Raw genomic sequence first — 25,062 nt, 5'->3', positions numbered from 1 at the left:
CCTTTTATTTCCCAATAACAAAGTTACCAATGGTGCCTAGTTAATTTGGGTCAGTCTGTATACTAAAATATACTACTTATGTATATCACTCATGCGTGTAAAACATTTGACAAACATGTTTTCGAAATGCTGAATATTTCAAGAAACAGTATATTAATTCAATTTCGCTTGTTTTCTTAATTCCTGTTTTTCATATTCAATATAGATAAACAAAAGCAATGTTCTGGTTCAGTTTTTCACATTCAGCGCCATCTCGTAGTTAATATCTCTACTGTCTTGAAGGTAGTTAAATCTATATACAAAGGTAGTTACTTTTGAAACTTCCGGGTGGTGACACCTATTGGCATTCTAGAGAAATTTCACTTTCTTTTAATTTTTGTTGCCTCCAAACCCGCACAGAGGGCTACAGCCGCGTTTACACGATGTCAGTTGTGGAGACAATTTTCTGGGCCAGTTGCGTGAATGTATGGCCTACGGCCGTTGTCTAATACTTGAATTAGCAAGTTGCTTTCTAGTTGGTTATTTTGAATACTTGACCTATTTCAAGTATTATATTTCAAGATTCAAAAACAGAAATGTTTTCATGTTTGAAATGAAACTTTGAGTTCTTCGAATGTTTGAAAACGAAAAGTGAAATTAGGTTATGTATTAATATCTTCTTCTTTTATTCGGAGGTCGGAGATATTCAGAAAACGGTAACAAGCAATCGAGAAATGGATGTTTCATGATCTGTATCCATTTTGTGTTCTGTGTATCGAAGCGGGCAGAACCTACAAACAATTAATTCATGTCATTTGCTGTAGATGTCGCCACACACATTGAAATGAAAATTCTTGCCAAGGCGTCGTATCCAAATCTACCGGTGAAAATTCATCTACTGCAATTTTTCAATTTGTGTCGAAAATCTACCGAAAAAGTAGAAATCCTGCTGGCAGAAAATGAGGTATCTACAGCCCTACCACGTTCACACGGCACTGATTGTCAAGACTTCCAGACAACTGCCGTGAGCCGTGACAGAGTGGTGGGGGGCGTTACTCCGCCCAGTCATATGTCCTCTACCTACTCCTGGAAAAAGTCGAATTTCAGGACAACTGGCAGGGCAGTAATTTTATATCGGTAGGCTGCCCTCTGTCGATTGTCTTCTCAACTGGCATCTTGTAAACGCGGCTTGAGCCATGACAAATTAGAGCCTGGTACCGCAGTTCTTTTCTACTAAGAACCAGTTCAATGAATTTGTATTTCAGTGGCAAGAGTTGTCTCATTTTCATAAAATTTGAACACTAAATTTTCAAATCAGGGATTGATATTGGCTTCCACGATATTTACTTGGATTTCAGGATTTTGAATTGGATATTCGAATTTCAATATTTCTGCTGGGATTTCCTGAAATTTTTTTAGATTTCCAAATTGTGTGTATAATTTCAGATGTATCAAAAGTCTATTAAATAATGTTATTCGGTAGTTTTGAGTGTAGCCTCTCATTATCAATTTATCCAGAATGTATTGCAAAAACGTCATCTGTGGGATTTAAGATGAACAATGGCTTCGTTATCGAATGCCAAATAAGAAATCTCTTCCTATCTCTCTGCATGTCATCGCAGACACTAGACACGCAGATACTAGAAGTCAGAAACATTGAATTAATGATGTTTTTTTTGCATGAGATTCACCCCTCTGTCGTTTACTGCTATAAACTTTTTATGCTAAGAAAGCACTTGATTTGTTTCAAAAATGCATTTTAATCTATTGCGCGTTATTTTTAGATCAAATGTTACTTTGTAATTTTTATCTACGATTTATCAACAATTACTTTGTTTACACACGCTGTCTGGCTTGTATCTTATGTAAGTGATTTATGATCTGTAATTATCAATTCAGGACAACAATCTCTATTTAATCTATGATTTTTACCTACACTTCAGGAGAAGCAAATTGATACCGAATCTAAAGACAAGGATTACCTGTTTATATACCTAAAGTATTTTGGTCCGATGTGGACTTTGTTTGTTAAATGATGATTATCCTAATTGATTTTTCGGTAATTAACTAGTGGAACCACTACGTGCAAATTAATTTGTCCGCTTTTCAATCTATTGTTGTCACCTAACCCCACGAACACACGGCACTGATGAAGAAATATTGTGAAACGGACAAAAAATTAGTATTGAGTCCATTCAACTCAACTACATTCGATAGCACGTTTACTAACTATCTGGGCGAGAAATGTTTATGACTGTACTCTTATTTTTATTGCCGTTCCAATTGGGAATGGATAGACTGTACAATTTATTACAATGTATTATAACAGTAAGAACTACAAAATCAAAAAAAAAGGATTATTTAAATCTGATAAGAAAATTCAGTTGATGTCTCCACGTTTAACCACAGCAATAATTTTAGGTTATATTGACGAAATTGGCTTGGACTACGTAAACATGTGAGCTTATATACTCCTGATCTATCCGACACCAAAGTTTTGTCCAGGACAAAGCTCTTGTCCAAAGTTTTGGACAAGAGCTGACTTGTGGCTCTTGTCCAAAACTGTATATTGGCCAAACAGGAAGAACATTTTTCCAACGAATTAAAGAACATAGGAGTAGTTTTGTAAATAGAAAGACCAATTCCACATTTGCAAACCATCTTTTAGCAGAAGGACACGAGTTCAATCATGAGTACGAGGTGTTACATTTAGAAGAGAAGAGTTTGAAACTTGATCATCTAGAATGTTTAGAAAACAATAGATTCAGGAATTCCCGTAATTTACTGAATGATCAATTAGAACTCAATAACTCTCCGTTACTGAATATATTTTTTCAAATGTGAAAATGGAACATAAGTGCAGGTAATTTAATTCGTTAGAAACTCAGGTAAAATATCAGCTACTTAAAATTCAGGTACTTCGTTTACAGGTACTTTGATTTCAGGTACTCTATAAACTATATATATATATATTTAGTATTGAATGTGTAGAATTAGTTGAAAGACACGCCAGATGAAGCCATTGTATGGCGAAACACGTGTTGCGTTTTTGTAAAACAATTTAGTGAAAATCTCACAATAAAGTGTTTTTGGAATACGTTGCTCAGAAGAATCCCAGATCTGTGAAAATAGAAATTTATTTAATTCGTATTGTTGCCTTCTTACCTGTGAGTTGACCAATAATTGTCTACACTGAATAATCAAACTTAACTTTATTTCACTTAAAATACAACAATCACTTCAACTGAAACTTCAACTATTATTTGAACGTCTATCGCCTTACTAGATCGCTTCGCGTACCGCACTGTAACTTCCAGTTAACTGTCTCGATACACTCGCGGCTAGCGTTTATATATCGTAATCGAATGCGTTAAAATATTTCGCCGAAATTCCGTCAAAATCGGTAGTTTTATTCTCGCTGCTTCTAGAGTGGCGGGGAACATCGTTCATCCGCGCGCTCTTAGCTACGTCACCATTGGTTTATGGCTACCAGTGGCGGCCGGCGTTATTTTCTTTCGGGCATGATTTACAACAGTATGTTAAAATTTACGAGTTAAAATTGACAAAGAAATTTCTTTGTGTTCAGATTGTCTCGCAAAAAGTGGAATAGTGGAATGCTACCCAACTAATAATTTTTTTCTTTGATTCCAGATGCACTTTTAGGTTTCCCAGTACAAACATTAGACTGTCTTTCCAATCGCTGATAGACGATAATTCGGAGCCACCCCCCGTACGCGATGTGTCTCCTGTGAGGATGAGGGATCGGTCTGGCGGCGGAACTTCCTCATCTACCAACCCCCTTAGGATTAATATTCCTGATGGTGAATATGCTAGCCCTTTTCCATCACCCACCGGCACCATCAGTGCTGCCAATAGCTGCCCTGCGAGTCCAAGAGGTTCGGATCTGTTGTATTTTTGATAAAGTAGTTGATTAGAAAAACAACCCAAATTTGCATTACGATCTGGATGATTGGATTGAAGATTGCATGCGTAAAGTTAGTCACGCCTGTAGGAGAATGCGTAATAGGACAATAACTTAAGAAACTATATGGGCGGTGAAAGTACTGAATCTAAATATTTCTCTAGGGCGCTAAAGTGCAACCCTTACGAGTTGGATTCTGTGGGAAAAATTGTTGACAAATTTCCTGGCTATGGGGGCGTCATGTGGAAAAATCGTTTTCATTTTAATAATCCTGCAGGAAACATATCTTCACTTTTGATCCAAAATAGCAAAAAATTAAAGTCCTCGTATAAATCTTCGATCCCCATGGATGTTTATCAAGGATATTCATCCTTAAATAAATTCTCTAAAAATCAACAATTTCTTGATTAACAACAACAATTAAAAGGCAGTTGATTTTTCGAGTATTTTCATTCCCAGCTGAAGGTATAAGGGGGCCTTCTCTTTATTGAAGTAAGCCATTGAGTTGTTCCTATGGTAAGCATAGTGGTATTTTGTCCTTATAGACATTCACAATAAAATGAATAGCTAGTTTAGATTAAGATTAAGATTATATAAAGTATTGGGCTATGCAGACGACTGCCTATAGGATCATTTAGGAAAAGCTTATGATTAGCCCTTTTAGACCTTCTTAGGTTAGGTTAGGTTAGCTTAGGTCAAGCTATTTTAGGTTATAAAAAGTATTGGGCTATGCAGGCGACACCGATACGTGATCATATAGGACATGCTTATGGTTAGCCCTTCTACACCTTCATAGTATAGGTTGGGTTAGCTTAGGTGAAGCTAATTTAGGTTATATTAAGTAATGGGCTAATCAGGCGACAGCCTACGGAATCATTTAGCATAGGCTTATGGTTAGCCCTTTTAGATCTTCTTAGGTTTGGTTAGGTTAGCTTAGGTTAAGCTAGTTTAGGTTATAAAAAGTACGTGATAATATAGGACACGCTTATGGTTAGACCTTCTACACCTTCATAGTATAGGTTGGGTTAGCTTAGGTGAAGCTAATTTAGGTTATATTAAGTAATGGGCTAAGCAGGCGACAGCCTATGGGATCATTTAGCATAGTCTTATGGTTAGCCCTTTTAGACCTTCTTAGGTTTGGTTAGGTTAGCTTAGGTTAAGCTAGTTTAGGTTATAAAAAGTACGTGATAATATAGGACACGCTTATGGTTAGCTTTTTACACCTTCATAGTATAGGTTGGGTTAGCTTAGGTGAAGCTAATTTAGGTTATATTAAGTAATGGGCTAAGCAGGCGACAGCCTACGGGATCATTTAGCATAGGCTTGTGGTTAGCCCTTTTAGACCTTCTTAGGTTAGGTTCGGTCAGCTTAGGTTGAGCTAATTTAGGTTATATAAAGTAATGGGTCAAACAGGCGACAGCCTACAGGATCACCCAGGTTACGCTTATGGTTAGCTCTTTTGGACCTTCTTAGGTTAGGTTTAGTTAGCTTAGGTTGAGTTATTTTAGGTTATAAAAAGTATTGGGCTATGCAGGCGACAGGGAAACGTGCTTATTTAGAATACGCTTATGGTTAGCCCTTTAAGAACTTGGGTTAGCTTAGGTTGAGTTATTTTAGGTTATAAAAAGTATTGGGCTATGCAGGCGACACGGCAATACGATCATTTAGGGCTTATGGTTAGCCCTTTTAGACCTTTCTAGGTTAGGTTGGGTACGCTTAGGTGAAGCTAATTCAGGTTACATAAAGTATTGGGCTATGCAGACGATAGTGCCACATGTTCATTTAGGATATGCTTATGTTACGCCCTTTTAGACCTTCTAAGGTTAGGTTGGGTTAGCTTAGGTCAAGCTATTTTAGGTTATAAAAGTATTGTGCTATGCAGATCAAGATCATTTAGGACAAGCTTATGGTACCCCTTCTACACATTCTTAGGTTAAGTTGAGTTAGCTTAGGTGAAGCTAATTTAAGTTATTTAAAGTATTGGCCTACGGCATCATCTAGGATAGGCTTATGGTTAGCCCCTCCAGACCTCATGTTAAGTTGGGTTAGCTTAGGTTGAGCTAGCTACGTGTTTTTCAGGATAGGCTTATATTTAGCCCTTCTTAGGTTAGGAAGTCCACTGCATAGCCCAATACTACATAGCCCATGACCCAATTTCATCTAACCTCACCTAAGAAAGGCTAGAAGGGCTAAAAATAAGCCTACTCTATACAATCATATGGCGAAGTTGCCTGAATTGCTGAATACTGTATATTCATTATGGTCTAACAAGTAATTAATAAAAGGTTTCAATTTAGAACTCCTCCGTTCTCTAAAAACTCCTAGAGGAATGTTTTGTAGTTTTCTCACTGATTTCCTATTGCTTTACAAAGTTATTTGTTCACAAATTTTATTTCTGGTCTCTTGCTTGTTTTATTTTGCAGTCTATTCATAAATGTTTCACACTTTAGTTAATTTGAACTGAGATAAATATGTTTCAAGGCTATCCGAGTTTATTATGAAATTTAATAGTATATTCTTTTTTATCTTTACGCATGGCGTTTTTCAAGACTGTTTGTAATTAGGTATATATTTTTCGTCTGAACGAAATAGAGAATAACTTACGTTCACTACGGTATCTCTAATTGCGTTTTATTGGGTTTGGAGCTAACAATTAATTTTAATTATCGCAGTTGTAAATTGATATGCAAAGAAAATATATCTGTGGAAATATCCTATATTAGATAGGACATGGATCTTGTTATTGTAATGAATTCAATTCTGATTTTGTGGAATGTGAATTCAAGTTTCACGTAATTACATCTATCAACTCATATAGAATTCCGAAGTCGGTGTTTTGATTATTTCAAGGCTGTTGATTATTGATCATATTTGAACAATTGTATAGTTATTTTTTACTGAGTTCGTGAAAAACTTCCTAAACTTGGAGAAATCAAAAGGTCCTTTGTTTTTCTGAATGATCCATTACTTAACAAATGAACCTAACCTCATTTAATTTTACGCATGCATTAGTTCGATTCCCGCCTTTCAGTAGAAGTTTTGTTGTAGGATGTATGATATAGGATATCACATTTCGAAACCAAAAAAGTAGGATTCGGTGTATCTAGTCTATATATTCATATTTGGGAAAAGATAGAGTTGTCGAAGAGATTACCTGAAATCCGAAATGGAACCTATAGTTTGTATCAAAAATTTATCAGATCCTTTTTTCGGATTGACTTTGTTTCTCCGGGGCCTTGTTTTTAAATCAGTCGAGCTCTCACATCGAGAGCTTTTCAATTGCAGTACAGAGACAGACATCCGATTATTCTCTCGATGTGACAATTCACCTGATTTGAAAGTGAGGTCCCCGAACATATAATTGTAAACAGACTAGCATTAAATCCTCAGTGGAACAACGGTTCATAATTTTATTTTGTTCTTACTTTAGGTGGCCATAGCGGACATACTGGAAACCACGGAAAGAGGAATGTTCAAGCTGATCTAACGATGGCAGCGAGGTATGCTGCCGAAGTAGCCTATAGAGACGACAGTCATTCGATCCCTCGTAGTCACAGTCCAGATTATAAGCAATCAACTTCCAATGGAAATTCAGTGAGTTGCAATTGTTCATTTCACCTATATACGAGGCCCCTATACGCTTTGAACTGCTTGGCCATCCGCCTTACTCACCGGATCTAGCCCCAGGCGATATTTTTGTGTTTCCTTATCTAAAAATTGCGTTCGGAGTACAGAGATTTTCATCAAATGAAAAGACAATCGTCTTCTTGAACAATTATCTTACAGAGAAGAACGCCGAGTTCTATTTGGACGGGTTGCAGAAATGGGAGAACTTAAATACATATAATGTACAATTGATATCAGGCTCTTTCAACAGTTTTGCTGGTTTTAATCTCATGTGGACACGTTCTGTAACAGAGCTTCTGCCACTATTATAGCCTCTTAGTTGGGTAAGGCTACTACTTAAAACCATATGAATCCATCACAACTGTCAGGTACTTGTAACCGGATATAGTCACAGGAAGTGGTCACAGAATATCAACTGCGAATATCTCGAAAGGATACCTACTAAGGTACTGCTTCAACTTTACCCTTTGCCTTGTATTCTGATCCTTTCTTGAAGAGTACAGGTCACAGCGCTCACACCATGTCTCGGGGGTGCGACCATCAGGATACACTAGAATTTGCCAGTTTTTTCATCAGGGCTTTCTCATTTCCGAGTGAATAGGTCTTCTCGAACGCCATTCTATCGTAATGGACACTTCATGTTTTCACCACTAAACAGTCAATTTTCCAGTCAATTATCCCACTTCTGACACCGAATTATGAGTTTTTCCCCTGGGCTCGACAATAATTGACCACACTGTATAATTGAATCCAACTTACAGTTGCCAGCACCTACATACTAGAGGCTAGTGCATACGTTTTTAAAAATAAATCCAATTTTCAGTCCTCTCTTCCAAATCATAGCCACAATACTTGTTTGAAAGATCTAATCGTATTAAACGTTCATAGAACTTCTTTGTATGAAAAAAGCGTAGGGTGTGGGTGTAAATTATACAATATGCTTCCAATAGCTCTTGAGAATTCCCCAAATATTAATGTGTTCAAAAGTCAGCTGAAAAAAATGCTACTTCAAAGGACTTGTTACACCAATCGAGAATTCACCAATCAACTAACCTGAAATCTTGAGCTTTAGCACATTTGGTTAAAGTGTTTACTTTCAATACTTGAGAAATTGTGTGTTGATTATATTTTATTGGCTTTTTTATAGTCTATAACTAGTTACATTTATATTTTTACAATTATATGTTACTTTTAATACTTATGGATGTTTATCACTGTTTGTGTTATTGTGTTGTTTATATTATTTTGACTGACTTATAAAATGGTTACATGTAGTTATATACATTTATATGTTTTTACATTTACTTTCACTATTATAATTGACATTTTCTTTGTTTATTGTGCATTGATTTCTGTCAACTGTACTTTTCAACCAAAGAAATAAATATTATCATTATTATTAACTTTATTTCGCTACTACACTTCAAATACAACACAAACACTTTAACCGATACTCAAATGTCTATTAGCCTTATTAGCTCACTTCGTACTGCACTTTCCACTAGACAAGCCTCCTCTGCCTGCTGGTAGTGCTTATATATCTCTATGGAAGTATTTGGAATCCGATAGAATTACTTTTGAAGCGACGCGTCATCCAGAAAGATCGAGACTAGAAGTAGAGCTGGGCGCAACCTTGGCTAAGTCACAGTTAATCGGCGAAGGCCAGCGGCGCCGGCGTTATTTTTTTCAGGGGATAATTCACAACAATATAATTGGGCTTTTCGGTTGTTCATTTATATTTGAAATTTTTCTGTATTATGGTTTCTGCCATCACTATTTATGAACTGTAAAATTTCTTGGGATGAATGAAACTTTGGCTGCTGCCCGTTCCTAAATTCCGTTGTTCCATTACAGATACAACCCGTAGTGATGAGTGATGCAGGGGCTTATATGCCTAGTAGCAGTAGTAGCAATAAAGATGATTCGAAGCCTCCATTCTCTTATGCGCAGCTTATAGTACAAGCGATCGCAAGAAGTTCACCGGACAAGCAGCTTACCCTGTCTGGAATATATAGTTACATAACGAAACACTATCCGTATTACCGTACCGCTGACAAGGGTTGGCAGAACTCAATCAGACATAACCTCAGTCTCAATAGATATTTCATCAAGGTAAGGGTACATTTTGAAGACAGAATTTGAAAATAGTTGTTGTTACGATCCTGTTTTTTTTTTCATGTCGAATTTATGCAAGAAACTGTTGAAATATGAGACCGATTTCAAATTTAAAAACTGCAGGCAAAGCATAAAATCATTTTTGTTAATAATTTTTTCTGTTGTGCCTATAGTTTTTTTGTGATGCAATTTCAGGTTCCAAGAAGTCAAGAAGAACCCGGTAAGGGTTCATTTTGGAGGATTGATCCCCAATCCGAGTCAAAACTGATTGAACAGGCATTTAGGCGGAGAAGGCAGAGAGGAGTTTCCTGTTTTAGGGCTCCATTCGGTTTGAGTTCCAGGTATGTTTATGTTTCTAACAAAACTGTTTCACAGAACAAATATTTTTTAATGAAATATTCATTGGTACTTTAATTTGTCCACTGAAATAACTTCTAGAAAACTTTTTGCAAACTGATTGTCTTGTTTCACAGTCGTTGGTTATCATGAACTAAAAACCATTGTCTCCTGGTTTGAAATTATTAAGTAGGGTACCATGCGCTTGTAATTAGTACTTTCAACTGTGTTTAGAAACATGAGATGTAGGTGGTCTTGGTCCCTCAATACTTATGAAGAAATATTTCTCATATAACCCATCATTTGGAAATTATGACAAAAACAACAACAGAAATTTAAATCAAAAACATTGCCATAGAAATTAGTTTCTCAATAGTTTTAGCTTCTCACAGTTCTACTCAAATCGATTCTACTGGTCCATAAAAAAACATTGAAACAAGAAGAGTGAATAACTTTGGAAAAGAGAACCTCTAACTCTCAAGAAAGACAGATTTGCTGATCTAGAATAAAATGATTGGCAAAACTTTCCCCGCTGCTCCAAAAACCTAATCTCGATTAAATCCTATTTTTGCACGCTTTATATTAGCTTCACCTGTATGTATGTATGTATGTATATATGTTTGTTTGTAACTATCAAGCTCTGGATCTGTATTGACATTATTGTTTGATCTATTCGCGGGCAGATGGCGCTGTACGTAACATCCTTGATAGGTTGTTCAAAAGGAAATCAAAATAAAAAATGGATTTTAAAAATTATAAGTGTTAGCGAAATTTTGTACTACAGATGAAATATTAAGATATTTAAATATTTTCAATTACCCATACAGAAAAAAGTTTTGAACGAAACGAAAGATATATTTTAAAATCTAATTCGATTATTTGAAAGCAAACCAGAATATGGATTTCAACAATGAAAATATCGTAAAATGTACAACTAAATAAATATAGTTTAAAAAACACGCTTTTATAGCATATGAAACTACAAAGTAAGAAATAAATATAGTTTAAAAACACTAAAAAACACGCTTCTAAAGAACATCGAACTAAAAAGTAAAAAACATTTTTTTTTAAAATAAGCTTAAAACAATTACTGGTATTTTTCGATCGTTATTGTTTTAAGCTTATTAAAAAAAAAACATTTTTAACTTTTTAGTTCGATGTTCTTTAAAGGCGTGTTTTTTAGTTTTTTAAAACTATATTTATTTCTTCTATGTAGCTGGTTTAAAAGTTTTCTCAAACTCTCAAGTAGGTATTTCAGAAAAGCAATGTTGTGTAGAGGAGATAGGTCATACTCATGAGTTTAGGTTGGGGCTCTTGTAATAATATTTTTATTACTGTTCATGTTTACAAATCGAGTGGTCCAACGAAAAGTATGCACCTTGCTTTTCTCATTTTTTTGTTACTTAACGCAAAAATGCTCGGACAGGTCGATTTTGCTTTTGAGGGGGACACATTTTAGATGTATTTTTCTACCTGTGCCTTCAACCCCTAGCGAGGGTGAGTAACAACCCTAAAATTTTAAATGGAAAGTGGGGTCGAGTGATATATCATTTGAAAGGGCACAACATTCTCTTTCCAATGATACCTAATTTGTTGTATTTACTTGAATAGTTATAAAAAAAGCAAGAACATTTACTCGATATTTTTGGTGTTAATGAAAATGCGGAAAAAACGGCATTTTTATCACTACTACATTCCTCAATTTCTCTCGTGCGGTTTTTGGTTCAAATAATAACAGCAGATAAGTGTACAAAAAGAATTTAGGCAAACGTTCATTGATTCAGTTCGGTTGCTTTTGAAATTATTTCAACTTTACTGTAAAAATGGTTTATTCCATTCCTGAACGAGTTGAAATTGTAATTATTATCAACATAATAGTTGTGCTAGACTTATTGCTCGCCTCTTTAATAACAGTCATCCCGGGAAAAATGTAAATGATTCGTACGTTGCCAAGTTAGTCCAAAAGTTTGTTGATACCGGATCTGTCTGTAATGTGAAACACCAGCCACGGAAACCGATCAGAAATGAAGCAGTGGAAGTCGCTGTTTTGGGACATGTTGAATTGGATCATACTCAAAGTACCCGTCAGCTTGCTTCAGCCTCAGGTGTCTTCCGTTCGTCCATAATACGGATATTAAAAGCCTATAAATTTCATCCGTACAAAATTAAATTAGTACAGAAACTCAATGAAGATGATCCTGATAGAAGGCTGCAATTTTGTGAACAACTGAGCGAGCTACTAATTGATGATCCGCACCTATCATTCAACACGTGCTTTTCCGATGAGAGTACATTTTTTTTGAATGGAGCTGTGAATAGACATAATTGCCGTTACTGGGATGACAGTAACCCACACTTATTCCGAGAGGTCCATACCCAGTACCCTCAAAAATCAATGTCTGGTGTGGCATATTAGGTAGTCATATCGAAGGGCCACTTTTTATTCCTGGGAATTTAACTGGTGAGGTCTACCTGAACATGCTTGAAGATACAATTGATCCTCTCATAACAGAAATGATTGAAAATTACCAAAATCATAATTATGATCGGCTTCATTTCCAGCAAGATGGAGCACCTCCTCACTATGTTGCTCCGGTAAGAGAGTTTTCAGATGACCGGTTTCTTGGACGTGTTTCGATCACTAAGTGATCGAAGTTTTTCTTAACTGAAAATCCTCTGTATCATATAAGTGAATTTTATGGAAGTGTCCAATTGAATAGAGATGCCTTCAATGTGGACACCTAAATAATAGGTGTGTTCCCAGTTGACTAATATGTATGTGTATTGTAATTTGAATCAAATGTTTGTACCATCTAATTCTCAAATTAAATCATGTAATGTAAAAAAGTCTGTATTCGTATTTTTTTTCTCAATTCATGACCACCATTTGTGGAATCTTAAGATGTATATAGCCTGATTTTAATTGCGCCATTTGTTTTGACATGTCTATAAACCTTGTGTTTCTCAAGACGAATAAAGATATTATTATTATTATTTCTGCACCTTTTTGCGATATGCAAACTGTATTACGTCAATGTTTTGTTCAGTGTGTAAACGAATATAATTATTACTAAGATTCTTTCATTTCAGAAGTGCTCCAGCGTCGCCTTCCCACGTCAACATGAATGATATGATGACGCCCGAGTCTCTCTCTAGAGAAGGCTCCCCGATTATGGAGCACATGGTGGATATCAGCCAGTCAGCTCCAGGAAGTCCGGGAAGTCAAGCTTCTGCATATCCCGGATCAGGTGGCATGATCGGCCATCAGCAAATGTCTGCTTTAGTGGGAGCGACAAAGGCTAGACTTCTTCTACCACCTCCACTGGAGAGTATGGAACAAAGTTCCAGCTCTAACGGACAAGAATATAGGGAAGGTAAGAAACGTCTTTTTAATATTTACGTTTACAGGGGAATTAATGGAAGCTGTAGAATGTGATACAGTTCTCGATTTCAAATTTTTTTCGGGAAATATTCAATGCAGTTACATATTGATGACATTTATTGCCCAACAAATTGTACAATGTCCTCACAGAACAATATTAGAATGACAAAAGTTGAAGGAAATGAAAAAGAATACTACTATTAGAAGTACAGTGGAAGAAAAACAAGTAAAATATTATATAATAATCACAAGGGTTACAAATTCTATTAAAATTATTATACAGTGTGTAACAATGAAAACTTAACAGAGCCGTTTTTGAATATAAAAAGTAAGATTTTTAAAAAAAGCTCGGACACGTCGATTTCTAATTAAAGGGGGACACCTTTCAGACTAATCGGATTTTTTGTAGTACGCACCCCCTCGGAGGGGTGCGTTCGACGACCCTTATTTAGATAGGAAAGTAGGTCGAGTGGCACCTTGTTTTAAAGGTCTTTCGAATACCTTTACATCTCTGTTAAAAAAAATTTTTGTAACGATTAGTTTTCGAGATAATTTGAAGATTTAAATGTATTTTTATTGAGTTCAACCCTTTTTAAAATAAATCAAATTGTTTTTAAGGCACAATTTACGTTCAGAACTTTCATAAAAAAATAAATTTTTGCTTTTAATGACAACCTGCTAATACGTGTCCATTTTATTTCGTAAAAAAGTAAGAATTATTTGTTTATTACGAGGAGATTTTTTCGTGGGATGGGGTTGGTTACCACCCTTACATTTTAGGTAAATTGAGTGGCACCTCCTTGTAAAGGTTGCCTTTTGACGTGGATATTTTATGCTTCTGATAAAAAAGTGAATCATACTAAAAACTTACCTACACAACGAATACAACCTGCTGATTTCCTTGAATGCTGATGACGCAGAAAAGTTTTAAAAACTGTTTTAGGGTTAATAAATCCCAATAATTGTTTTTAAAGCACACACAAAAAAAGTAACACCTAATAAGGGTAACTCACATAGGACATTTAGAGTAAATGTTTCAAAATTTCCGCCATTTTGCTCCATGCAACAATGAAGATTTTGTTCGAATTTTGCTCTTACATTATTCAACATCTCAGGAGTTATAGCTCGGCATTCATCAATAATTCTACGACATAATTCATCCAAATTGGCTGGCTGTGTAGCATAAACTTTAGACTTCAAATATCCCCACAAAAAGTGGTCCAGTGGTGTTAAATCTGGGGATCGTGCTGGCCATTCAATTGGACCTCTTCTGCTAATCCATTGTCTTTCAAAATGATTATTCAAAAAATTTCGAACCTGCTGGGCATAATGGGGTGGTGCACCGTCTTGTTGAAAATGGATAAATTCATCTTGACATCTTGGATCCTGTTCAATTATTTCAACTATACGAGGTTGTATTGCCTCTTCAAGAAGTTGTAAATAAGAATCACCGGTTAAATTTCCATCAATGAAAAATTGACCTATAATATGATTGCCTAATATTCCTGCCCAGACATTCAACTTTTGGGGATGTTGGGTATGTATTTCTGCGTATTGTCTTGGGTTCTCATCCGACCAATAACGGCAATTGTGACGGTTCACGCAACCATTTAAATAAAATGAGTTTTCGTCCGAAAAACAGATGTTATAAAGCAGCTCGGGATTTTGCATTAATCTCTCACTCATGCTCTCACAAAACTCCTGTCTTCGGTCAAAATCATCCTCATTGAGTTCATGAACAAGTTTAATTTTGTAAGGATGGAATTTGTGGTTTTTGAGGATTCTTCATGCGCTCATATGGCTTATTCCGGCCATTGCTGATAAACCTCTGGTACCTAACATGGGATTGGCGATGACTTGACCAATCACTCCAATCGCATTATCGTCATTCACTACCCTTCTCTGAACATTTCTTTTCTTATTTAAAACTGAACCTGTCTCCCTGAATTTTGTGACCAAATCCAAAACGTGATTTCTGCTTAGGTGTTTACCAGGGTTTTGCTCGTTAAATAAAATTGATGCTCTATTAGCATTTTGGTCATTGCCAAAAAATAATGCAACAACTGAAACCCTTTCCGCAGTAGTGTAAGGCATTTTTAGACAAATAACAATACACGACCCGTTTAAACAAAACAACGATGTACTAATGAAAACTGGAAAAAGAGGAGTGGGTATTGATTTTAAAAAATGGATTTTATTTAATAAAAAACTGATAAGAACTGCTCGAAATTTTTTTTATTCAGGCATACAAATTACCGAGTGGTCTGTCTAATGTATTATTAACATGGCAATTTTAACTTCAAATTATCTCGAAAACTAATAGTTAAAAAATTTTCTTTCAACATAGTTGTAAAGGTATTCGAAATACCTTTAAAACAAGGTGCCACTCGACCTACTTTCCTATCGAAATAAGGGTCGTCGGACGCACCCCTCCGAGGGGGTGCGTACTACAAAAAATCCGATTAGTCTGAAAGGTGTCCCCCTTTAATTAGAAATCGACGTGTCCGAGCTTTTTTAAAAATCTTACTTTTTATATTCAAAAACGGCTCTGTTAAGTTTTCGTTGTTACACACTGTACATTGTGCTGATTGGTGATTTCCTAAGGACATTGGTTTTTGGTTTTGAGTTATAGAAAGTTGAGTTGCTTCTGCCTGCGAATTGTGTTACCTTGAGGTTCAGTTGGCTCAGTAGATCAGGAAGGTGAATAAAATTATGAAACAGTTTATGGAAGCATGAAATGGACACTGATCATCTTCTAAACTTCAAGATTTCAAAGTTGAATCTGTCCATAATCATCAGGTGTAGTTCAAGTAAACGATATAGTGCAACCTACGTTCCAACAGCTCTCCTTTAATAATATACTTAGGGAGCTAACTAATTTCGTTATTCAATAATATACAATCTATCCCTTCAAAAACATTTCACTAACTTTCTTCGAAAGCTTCTGATAATTCTTTTTCCATATTGTCTGTTTCACTATCAATGTCGTCATTTAAATGAATAATGAATTTATTTCCATCATTAATATGGAAGTGTCCAATCTCCATATAGTCTTTTTCAACTATAATTACTTTTTTTAATCCTTTTCTGCCAGTCTTCTTCTGTAATATTAGATACTTCTTCTTCAATAAGCTTTATTACCTTATTATCAAATTTTGTTCGCAGGCATGTTAGGCGTACACATTCTCAAACCATCAGTCCACCCTATCGTAACTATGTCTTGAGTTTCATACCAAGTTTCGTACAAATAGAAAATTTGCCGTTGTTCTTGTCTGTTCTAAGTATTTGTTACGCAATTCCACTATTTTTCTGCTTTTCATAGCTTTGTTTATTATTTGAAATCTAAATCCTAGTTTCTTTATCCAATTCAGAAGAGTTTTGTCACAGCAGCTCACGTTATAACCCAAAGTATTCAATTTCTTATTATGATTTCAGTTGTAGGAATCTCATTGCTTTTGTAACAGTCGTATATTGTTTTTTTCAATATTTTTATTAGATGAACATTTAAAGGTTTTGGTAATCCTGTATCACATCGCGTCTTTTGGTCATAACGTTTGTTTTTGACTATTTTATGTACAGTTGAGAACGGAATTTCGGTCAAATCTGATGTTGCTAGTAATAGTTTGTTTCCCTCGAAACCAAACTTACATACTTTGAAACAGACTCTCTGTGTTTCAATATTCAAATGCATCCGAATTTTATTCACTGGTATCTCTTTTTCGCATTGTTCACCATCGCTTTTGGAATCACTACACTGGAAAAAGTCTGCGTTGTTATCACACTCGTTATTACTATTAATACTTGTCCAAGGACGTCACATTTTAAACAGATAACAAAAATTTTAAGTAATTATAACTGCACCAATATCGAAATTCAACACTCAAATCGCGATCAGTTCCTGAACTGAACACGACGGCGATAACCATCCCCACATTCCCGATTTCTGTTCGTCACCGTAACATGACTTCAAATTTAATTTTATGACTCTTCAGCCAATCATAAAACTCGGTTAGTAAAAATTATCCAATATGAACCGCCAATTTTACGGTCCACGTGGACTACTTCGTAGCCGGTTCATTTTTATGTATTGGTTTTTTTGGCCTTTGAGAGTGCCAACAACTTTAAGTATGCACAATATCGTTTACTTCGACTATACTCAGCTGCGGATAGATATCGTCGACTTCAAAAGTCAAATATTCAAGGAACTTTTTCTGCATGTTTACGATTCTAATAAAGTGTGAAGCACGTGGGACTCAATGTAGTAGAACAATATTCAAACTTTGACCTGATGTATGAAGCATAGTTGGACTCTATGTAGTAGAACAATATTCATACTTTGATCTAACATAAGAAAAATATAAAGTCTTCAAGGCAACGATGTTGGTGAAGTTTAAGATCAATGTGTTGATGAAAACTCAGTTCAGAATCGAAGACAACCCTCAGATTTTCGTGGAAGTAGCTCGCAATAAAGCATTTCCATTTAGATTATATAAAAATTCAAAGATTTTTTTGTATTTGTTTTAGACGTAGCATACAGAACAAATAAAATTTTGAGTAAATTTATTAAAAACAATATCAATAAAACTGCAGCGCCTAATAGCTCGGGAGTGTATAGGATGACTTGTGGTTCTTATCCTAAATTTCATTTTGGCCAAACTGGAAGAACCATCTCCAAATGAATAAAAGAACATTCAGGTAGTTTTTTTGAATCTAAAGACCAATTCAACATTTACGAATCATCCTTTGGCTCGAATTTAATCTCAATTTTTTGGAATGCTTAGAAATCAATTTGAGATTTTGAAAATTCGGGATTATTGTCCGATGATCAGATAGATTTGAATTTTTCCCCTTTATTGAATTTAGTTTGCAATGAGGAAATTGATAATAAGCATAGGTATAGAAAAAGGGATTCAAGTTACAATAAAAGCATGACACAGAATTTGTTTAGTCTGTATTGTGACGCCTGAAAATGCTAATGTACATATTAATTTTTTTTTCACTCTCTCACGATTTTTAATACATTTTCAGAAAAATATATAATTCCTACTATGGAAGAAAGATCCTTATCACCCGGTGCATTTTCTCCACAACCAGTCATTGTGCAAACAGCAAATTATTCACCTTACAGGTAAGAACACTCATTTCTGTAAAACAAAAGTATACAGATCACAAATTTTCAAATGTTAGGCCATCATTTGGGAAACAACGATGGGATTACTACATATTTTTCATATAATACTCTACCTATAAAAATAATCCTTGTGGTGAACTTTATTGCTTGATATATTGGGAATTGGTGATGAGTAGTTAGCCCAGGCAAGAGATGGCGCCACCAGTACAACAGCAACATATTCTGAAGTAGTACGCTCCAACTAAGATGAGATTTTGATCCGCATTGAAAACCGAAATGTACCCGCTCCAGAAGATAGCTATTGGTCACACAAACTGATGTCAATAGTGCATTGGTGAAATGTGACTTGAGTGGGCGGAGTCTTTTAACACAGAACGATTTAACGTTTCTGCGCTGACCCATCTTAGTTGACACGTACTGTAATAACCTCGACATTACTACTTGTCGATTTTTAACTAGTTGAGTTGTTTAGTTGATGTTTGGGAGTCATTGAAATTGAACAACTTTTGCGTTGTTACCAAAATGAATACAGGCAAGTGATCTCAAAAACTGAATTACGACAGTTACGATTGGAAACCATTCCAATAAGATCTGTTTCTGTTTTTCTGTTAACCAGCTGTCGCACCCCTACGAATGACAACCCTGAGAAGTCTAGTGCTTGCTAAGGAAACTTGTGCGAGCTAAGGACTAACGAGGTCTTACTTTTTAACGTGTGATTCCTAACACGATTAAAATCTTCTCTGTCTGGAAACGTATGAAGTTTTGTTATGAAGCATAGTCACATAAAATGACATCAACTTTGATGATCCATATTTCTTTTGCAGCAGTGGAAATTATGGCAACCTAGGGTTAGATTTGAAGAGGCACTTAGACGAACAAAGCATGGACAGTCCTTCGAGTGTTGGTGAAAGTATGGAGAATCTGCAAGAGCCAGAAATGAAGAGAATGAGACAGGATCAGATCAAATTCGAAATGGAATGAGAACCTGCAAAAGGAAAAGTTCGCCAATTTTCACTAGGGCCGGTTTCAAAAAACCTGGAGACAAATAAAAGAAGTCCGTAAAATTGAATTTTTAAGTAGACGTGTCTTGGATGTGCACGCACACATTCGAGACGAATAGTATTTTCTCTATTTAGGAGGTATTTCTTTCACGAACCCAAAATAACTTATATATACGATATTAATTACTGAAGCGAAAAGGTGTTTTTTTGAATAGGGACTTGTAATAATGTTGTTTCTTGAAGAGTCAAAAATTTTAGTAAAGTTGAATATTGTTTCTGTAAATTTTGAAATATAACAGTTTATTGTATTTAATAATTTTTGTTTTCCGAAACTATGTACATAAAAGACTTATGTACTGTATACATAAATGTTTTAAATTTGTTGATTTTTTATTTTATATTATTGGATGATTATTGAACTGAATAAAGTGGATAGTGAGGCGTGACACTGCTTTATGAATCACATCTTTAGTCTTTACACTCCCTTACACCCTTTTGACAAATGAGTGCTCTTACGGGAAAAACTAGTTATTGTGCGAAAGCTGTTTTCCTCTTCTTTTGCCATGGTTTTCATGTCTGACGCTTCGTCTACTACTGCGGTAGACCGAGTTGTTTTCGTCGTTCCGATTGTATTAACTACGTTGTTGATTTATTGAAAACATTTCCCAACAACAGAAAAAAATTACGGTCATTACGGTCAATTACTGAATCTTACTACTATCTTAATGAATATTACTGGAGTTTTTTTCCAACACCTCAACACGTGTTTCGATCACCAAGTGATCTTCAAGAGGAAGAATAATCTTCCCCTTCTTCTCATATTATCTAACTCTACTTGTTATTGTTCCCATGTTAAACTACCTGGTTTTTTAACACTTCATAAAAAAAAAAAAAAAAAAAAAAAAAAAAAAAAAAAAAAAAAAAGGAGAAACCATAACAGGTAGAGTTGAGTAACATTAACCGATAGTAGTTAGATACTACTACCAGGTATCAATCAATAAATTTTATTGGTAATAATACACATCGTGCTTTTACAAATCAAGAATACAATTTACAAGAATACATACAATTATAAAATTACAGTTTAAAAAATAAAATGAGTCAAATAATTTTGTTTTCTCCATTGAGTTTAATACAATTCGAACAATCATATTAGGTCATCGAAGTTATTATCCAAGAATTCCTGAATTGAATAAAAGGCTTTCTTCACCAAATAATCTTTGATTGTCTTGAAAAATAATCTCTCCTCAAGGAGTCTTATGGTCACTGGCAAGCAATTAAAGAAATGTATACCGTAGTAGTCAGTTCCTTTTCTGGTTCTATGCAGTCTGATATTCAGGAATAAAGTCCTGGTTACGCCGTGTTTCATGATTATGGAGTTGGCTATGTATTGAATATTTTTGTTTATTATTATAGACATATTTAATGCAGTTCAGTATATATGCACAAGGAAATGTTAGTGTTTTAAGCTCAGCAAAACAATGTCTGCAGCACTGGCGATATTTGAGATTCATAATAATATTGATGCATCTCCTTTGTAGCCTAAAAACTTTTTCCGAATGGGAAGAGTGACCCCAACTCATCACAGCATATGTCATGTTTGAATAAAAGTAACCATAATAAGCTGACATTATAGTTTCTCTAGATACAGTTTTAACAAGTGATCTTATCATATATGTAATTTTTGAGAGCTTAGACGATAGTTGAATAATGTTTTTTTCCATATTAGACCTTTATCAATAATTATTCCAAGAAGATTAACCTCTTTACTTCTTGGCAGATCTGAATACAGAGGTCTGAGGGTAAAATTGATATTTTGGGTCTTGTTTTGGTTAAGAGAAAGTTAAAACAACGATAAAATAAAATAAAAACAACAATAAAAATTAATTGGCGCTCCGGGGTGACTTCATTGATTCCAGTGGCTCATTTGCTTTTTCAGCTGCAGGAAAAACCTGCAGCACCACATCATCTGAAGATCTTGATCTAACAATGTCCTCTCTCTTATAAAACAAAATGTAGGGTGTCTCCAGAGGCTCCAATAAATTCAATGCATCGCCAGAACACTTCCTGACACGACTATCGTCAAACTTAAACCAGTCCGTTTCATTTTTGACCAAGGCGTAATAATGACCAAATTCAACGCCAGAACCACAGTGAACAATGACTGCATGAATATTATAACAGTGGTCTGCTACGTTGAAATGTTCATCTATTTCGAACCTTCCAAAGAGTTTCTTGCTTCCGTTAGAGGTTGAGTCTTGTTTGAAAATCATCAGTGTTATTATTAGATTGACTGGTGCCTCAGCTATAGTTGTTTCCTTATAACAGTCAGTTAGTTTGGCGCATGTTTGACAATACAGTCGATCATCACCTGTTAAAACTTCCATTTTCAGATGATTTAACAATAAGAGAAAGTTTGTTCGCTAAGAACCATTCTTTTATCTGATTCTGTCCCTCAGCCACAATTTCTTGAATTGGTTCTGACGGGTGATATACTTGCAGATGAGTGATGTCATCCGCAAATAGTATGAGTTTTGAGCCAGCTACATTGACTTTCAAGTCATTTATATAGATCAAGAAGAGTAGAGGCCCCAAAACTGAGCCCTGTGGAACTCCATGATGCAATTGCATAATATCTGGAGAGACACCATTATATATAACATACTGAAAACGTTCTGTTAGGTAGGACCTGAAAAAGGCTATACTATCAGAATGAAAGTTGTAAAACTTTAGTTTTTTAATCAATATATCAGTTGAGACACAATCAAAAGCCTTTGTCAGGTCAAATAGAGAAGCATATGTATCAAGTCCTTGCTCCCAGCCGTGCAATACAATATCTGACAACTCATCAATGGCAGCCACAGTAGATCTATTGGACCTAAACCCATATTGATCATCCACAAACAAACCATTAACCTCAAAATAGTTTATAATATTTGATCCCTCATTAGCGACTCTAGTAGCTTTGAAAATATCGGTAGAAGTGAAATAGGTCTATAGTTATTTCTGGCATGAATTGAACCTTTTTTTTTATAAACAGGAATCACTTTTGCAATTTTTAAGGAGGATGAAAATATACTTTCTGTTATACAGAGATTGAAAAGTTGGGTCAATGGAAAAACAATAAGATTTTTTAGGGTTTTTATAATACAAGTGGTGAATTCATAATTATCTTTGCTGTTTTTGTTTCTCAAACAACTTATTTTATCTCTCACTTGGATAAAAGTTACCTCTTTAAATTTAAAGGATATATTTTGCAAAGTATATTGCATGTAGTCCTAAAACGTTCTCCCCGCAGGATCTAGATCATTAATTACATTTTGTGCAATGTTTACAAAGAAATTGTTGAAGATATATGAGTTTAGCTCATCAGACTTTGCTGATTGGTAGTAGTTAGGCCAGTAGCATATAAAAACACCAACATAGTAGTAAAATTTAGTCATGTTGACTAAATTTCACTACTATGTTAACTTAGTTAGCGAAACGCGCAGCAAAATCGCAGTTTCTCGATGTTTGTCTCTGAAAACTAAAGAGACTGAGATACATTGGTTACTCTTTTTCTGTTGGGATACTGAGAACTGAAGCTTCCGATGGACGTAATGTATGGCAGCCCATTAGATGAATCCTCTTTTAGAATCAAATCAAATCACTTTATTTTTTTAAGACAACATACAGTCGTTTAAGAAAGATTCATGGTTACAACCGCATGGTAGTACGGTCGGGATTTGAATGAAGAAATGTACAAAAGGAAAATAACAGTACATTAAGGATTATATAACAATACAAAGACATGTTCACATATAGGTACATAGTATACATAATACACAGAATATTGACTTGATAAAAATACAGATTCACATTAAATAAAAATTAATTTAGAGTATAGATATTTCTCAACCAGGTATTCTTTGAGTTTTTTTTTCAAAAGTACATTCATGTTTTAAGCTTTTGATGGAGGAAGGTAAGTTGTTGAAAATCTTTGCGCACCGATTCGAGCTGGAGCTTTATAGGAAATATTGCGTTTAGATAGTGTTATTCGTAAATCATCTTTAAGACGTGTGTTGTACCCGTGGAAATCGTTATTTATGAGAAAAAATCCCTATTTTTGAACACAAAAATACATACTTCAAATACGTAGAGGCCTGTACAGGTCAGAATTTCAAATCATTTGAAGATTTCTCGACAAGAAGAGTCTTCTTTCACTCCCAATACACCTAATGATTTTTTTCTGTGATACAAGGACGTTATTCGACAGTGTAGAGTCTCCCCATAGTCAAATACCATACTTCAGTCGACTTTCCACTTGTGCGTAGTATAAGTTTATTAATTGTTGCTGTGTCAAAACAACTTTGAGATTTCTGAACATATAGTGGAGAGATGAAAGTTTGGAAATCAGGGCCTTGCGATGTTCTTTCCAATCTAAATGTGAGTCAACGAATAGTCCTGAGAAGAAGAGCAAAGCCGAAAAATTGATAATAAATTGCCAGATTCGAATTACAGCTTTCTAGCGACAGGATGAAGATGAGATTTGGCAAAAAGTCGCTGCCGGTGAGCTTCAAAAATAGCGATGCAGTGTGGCTCTACCAACACCAACGTTGGTAAGGTTTGTGTCCCAAATTGCCGAGACCACGGCAACGACCTTACTTGGTAACAAAAAAAAAGAACGATGTGGTGTACCGAATGCAATTGTCACCCAGAAGCAAGTCTAAAGTTGTCCATATAGAGCAACTGAGACCTTTCGTGGGTCATGATGTTTCTACTTGGAATGTTGTTAGGGACTAACAACCTCAGGTAAGGTGGTAGTGCTGTAAATTATACCCTGTCTGTTTTTCCGTTAACCAGCTGTCGCACCCCTACGAACGACAACCCTCAGAAGTCGAAACTTGTGCGAGCTAAGTATTAACGAGGTCTTACCTTTTAACGTATGATTCCTAACACGGGTTGGACGATAGCAAGATAAAAATCGATCGTTCAGACTAGGGCTTGACCCACCGACCAATACGGCAATCAATTCGAGTGAGTGAACAAAGCACCCACGTCGAACCGGCCGGCTACCGACCCACCCTAGAATAAAATAACGCTGACCGCTGCTGGTCGTTGTTAATCTATTGTGACTTGGCCAAGATCGCGCTGAACTCGACTTGCGCTTCTCGATCGTTCGCGTCGCTTCGAGAGATTTCCAGAGACTTCCCTATTGGATTCTAGAAACTTCCCTATCGACTTCCATTACGATATATAAATACCAACAACAGGCAGATAAGTGAAGTCTACTTGTAAGTGCGGCACCAAGTGAGTTAACAAGGCGATTGACATTATTCAAGTATTGGTCTGAAGTTCACTGGAAGCTTTTGTGTATTGGCAGTGTTGTAGTAACATTTGGTGTCAGAAGTGGGATAATTGACTGAGAATTTTTTGTTTGAGGCTTTGCAAGCACAGGACGTCAAAAATTTGTTTTGTATTTTCTCAATCCTAGATACAACTATCTGATATGAAGGAATCCATAGATTTCGTTAAATGGTCTGAAAACAAAATTCCAAACCAAACAGGGTAACTAAAGATGTAACAGACA

General features: G+C 35.5%; 1 protein-coding gene across 2 annotated transcripts in view; it reads left to right on the top strand.

The window, feature by feature from the left end:
* FoxK (Forkhead box K) overlaps positions 1 to 19,953 on the top strand; it is a 28,052-nt gene extending 8,099 nt beyond the window's left edge. Inside the window, exons 2-8 of one of the 2 annotated variants that reach the window (XM_074171487.1) lie at positions 3,631 to 3,800; positions 7,332 to 7,495; positions 9,383 to 9,640; positions 9,839 to 9,984; positions 13,070 to 13,353; positions 18,390 to 18,489; positions 19,317 to 19,953. In XM_074171487.1, coding sequence (XP_074027588.1) covers positions 3,631 to 3,800; positions 7,332 to 7,495; positions 9,383 to 9,640; positions 9,839 to 9,984; positions 13,070 to 13,353; positions 18,390 to 18,489; positions 19,317 to 19,473 — 1,279 coding nt within the window. In that variant the 3' untranslated portion in view covers positions 19,474 to 19,953. Of the gene's footprint in view, positions 1 to 3,630; positions 3,876 to 7,331; positions 7,496 to 9,382; positions 9,641 to 9,838; positions 9,985 to 13,069; positions 13,354 to 18,389; positions 18,490 to 19,316 lie in introns of both variants that reach the window. The other variant, XM_074171486.1, reaches the window with a different exon arrangement.
* The last annotated feature ends 5,109 nt before the right edge of the window (positions 19,954 to 25,062 follow it).

The sequence above is a fragment of the Leptinotarsa decemlineata genome, unplaced genomic scaffold (genome assembly GCF_025532065.1).
Source record: "Leptinotarsa decemlineata unplaced genomic scaffold, Ldec_3_MD MMD2_tig00000010_RagTag_RagTag, whole genome shotgun sequence".
NCBI classification, from domain to species: domain Eukaryota; kingdom Metazoa; phylum Arthropoda; class Insecta; order Coleoptera; family Chrysomelidae; genus Leptinotarsa; species Leptinotarsa decemlineata.
Note: the sequence above shows the minus strand (reverse complement) of the source record. Positions and strands in the feature narration are given on the sequence as shown.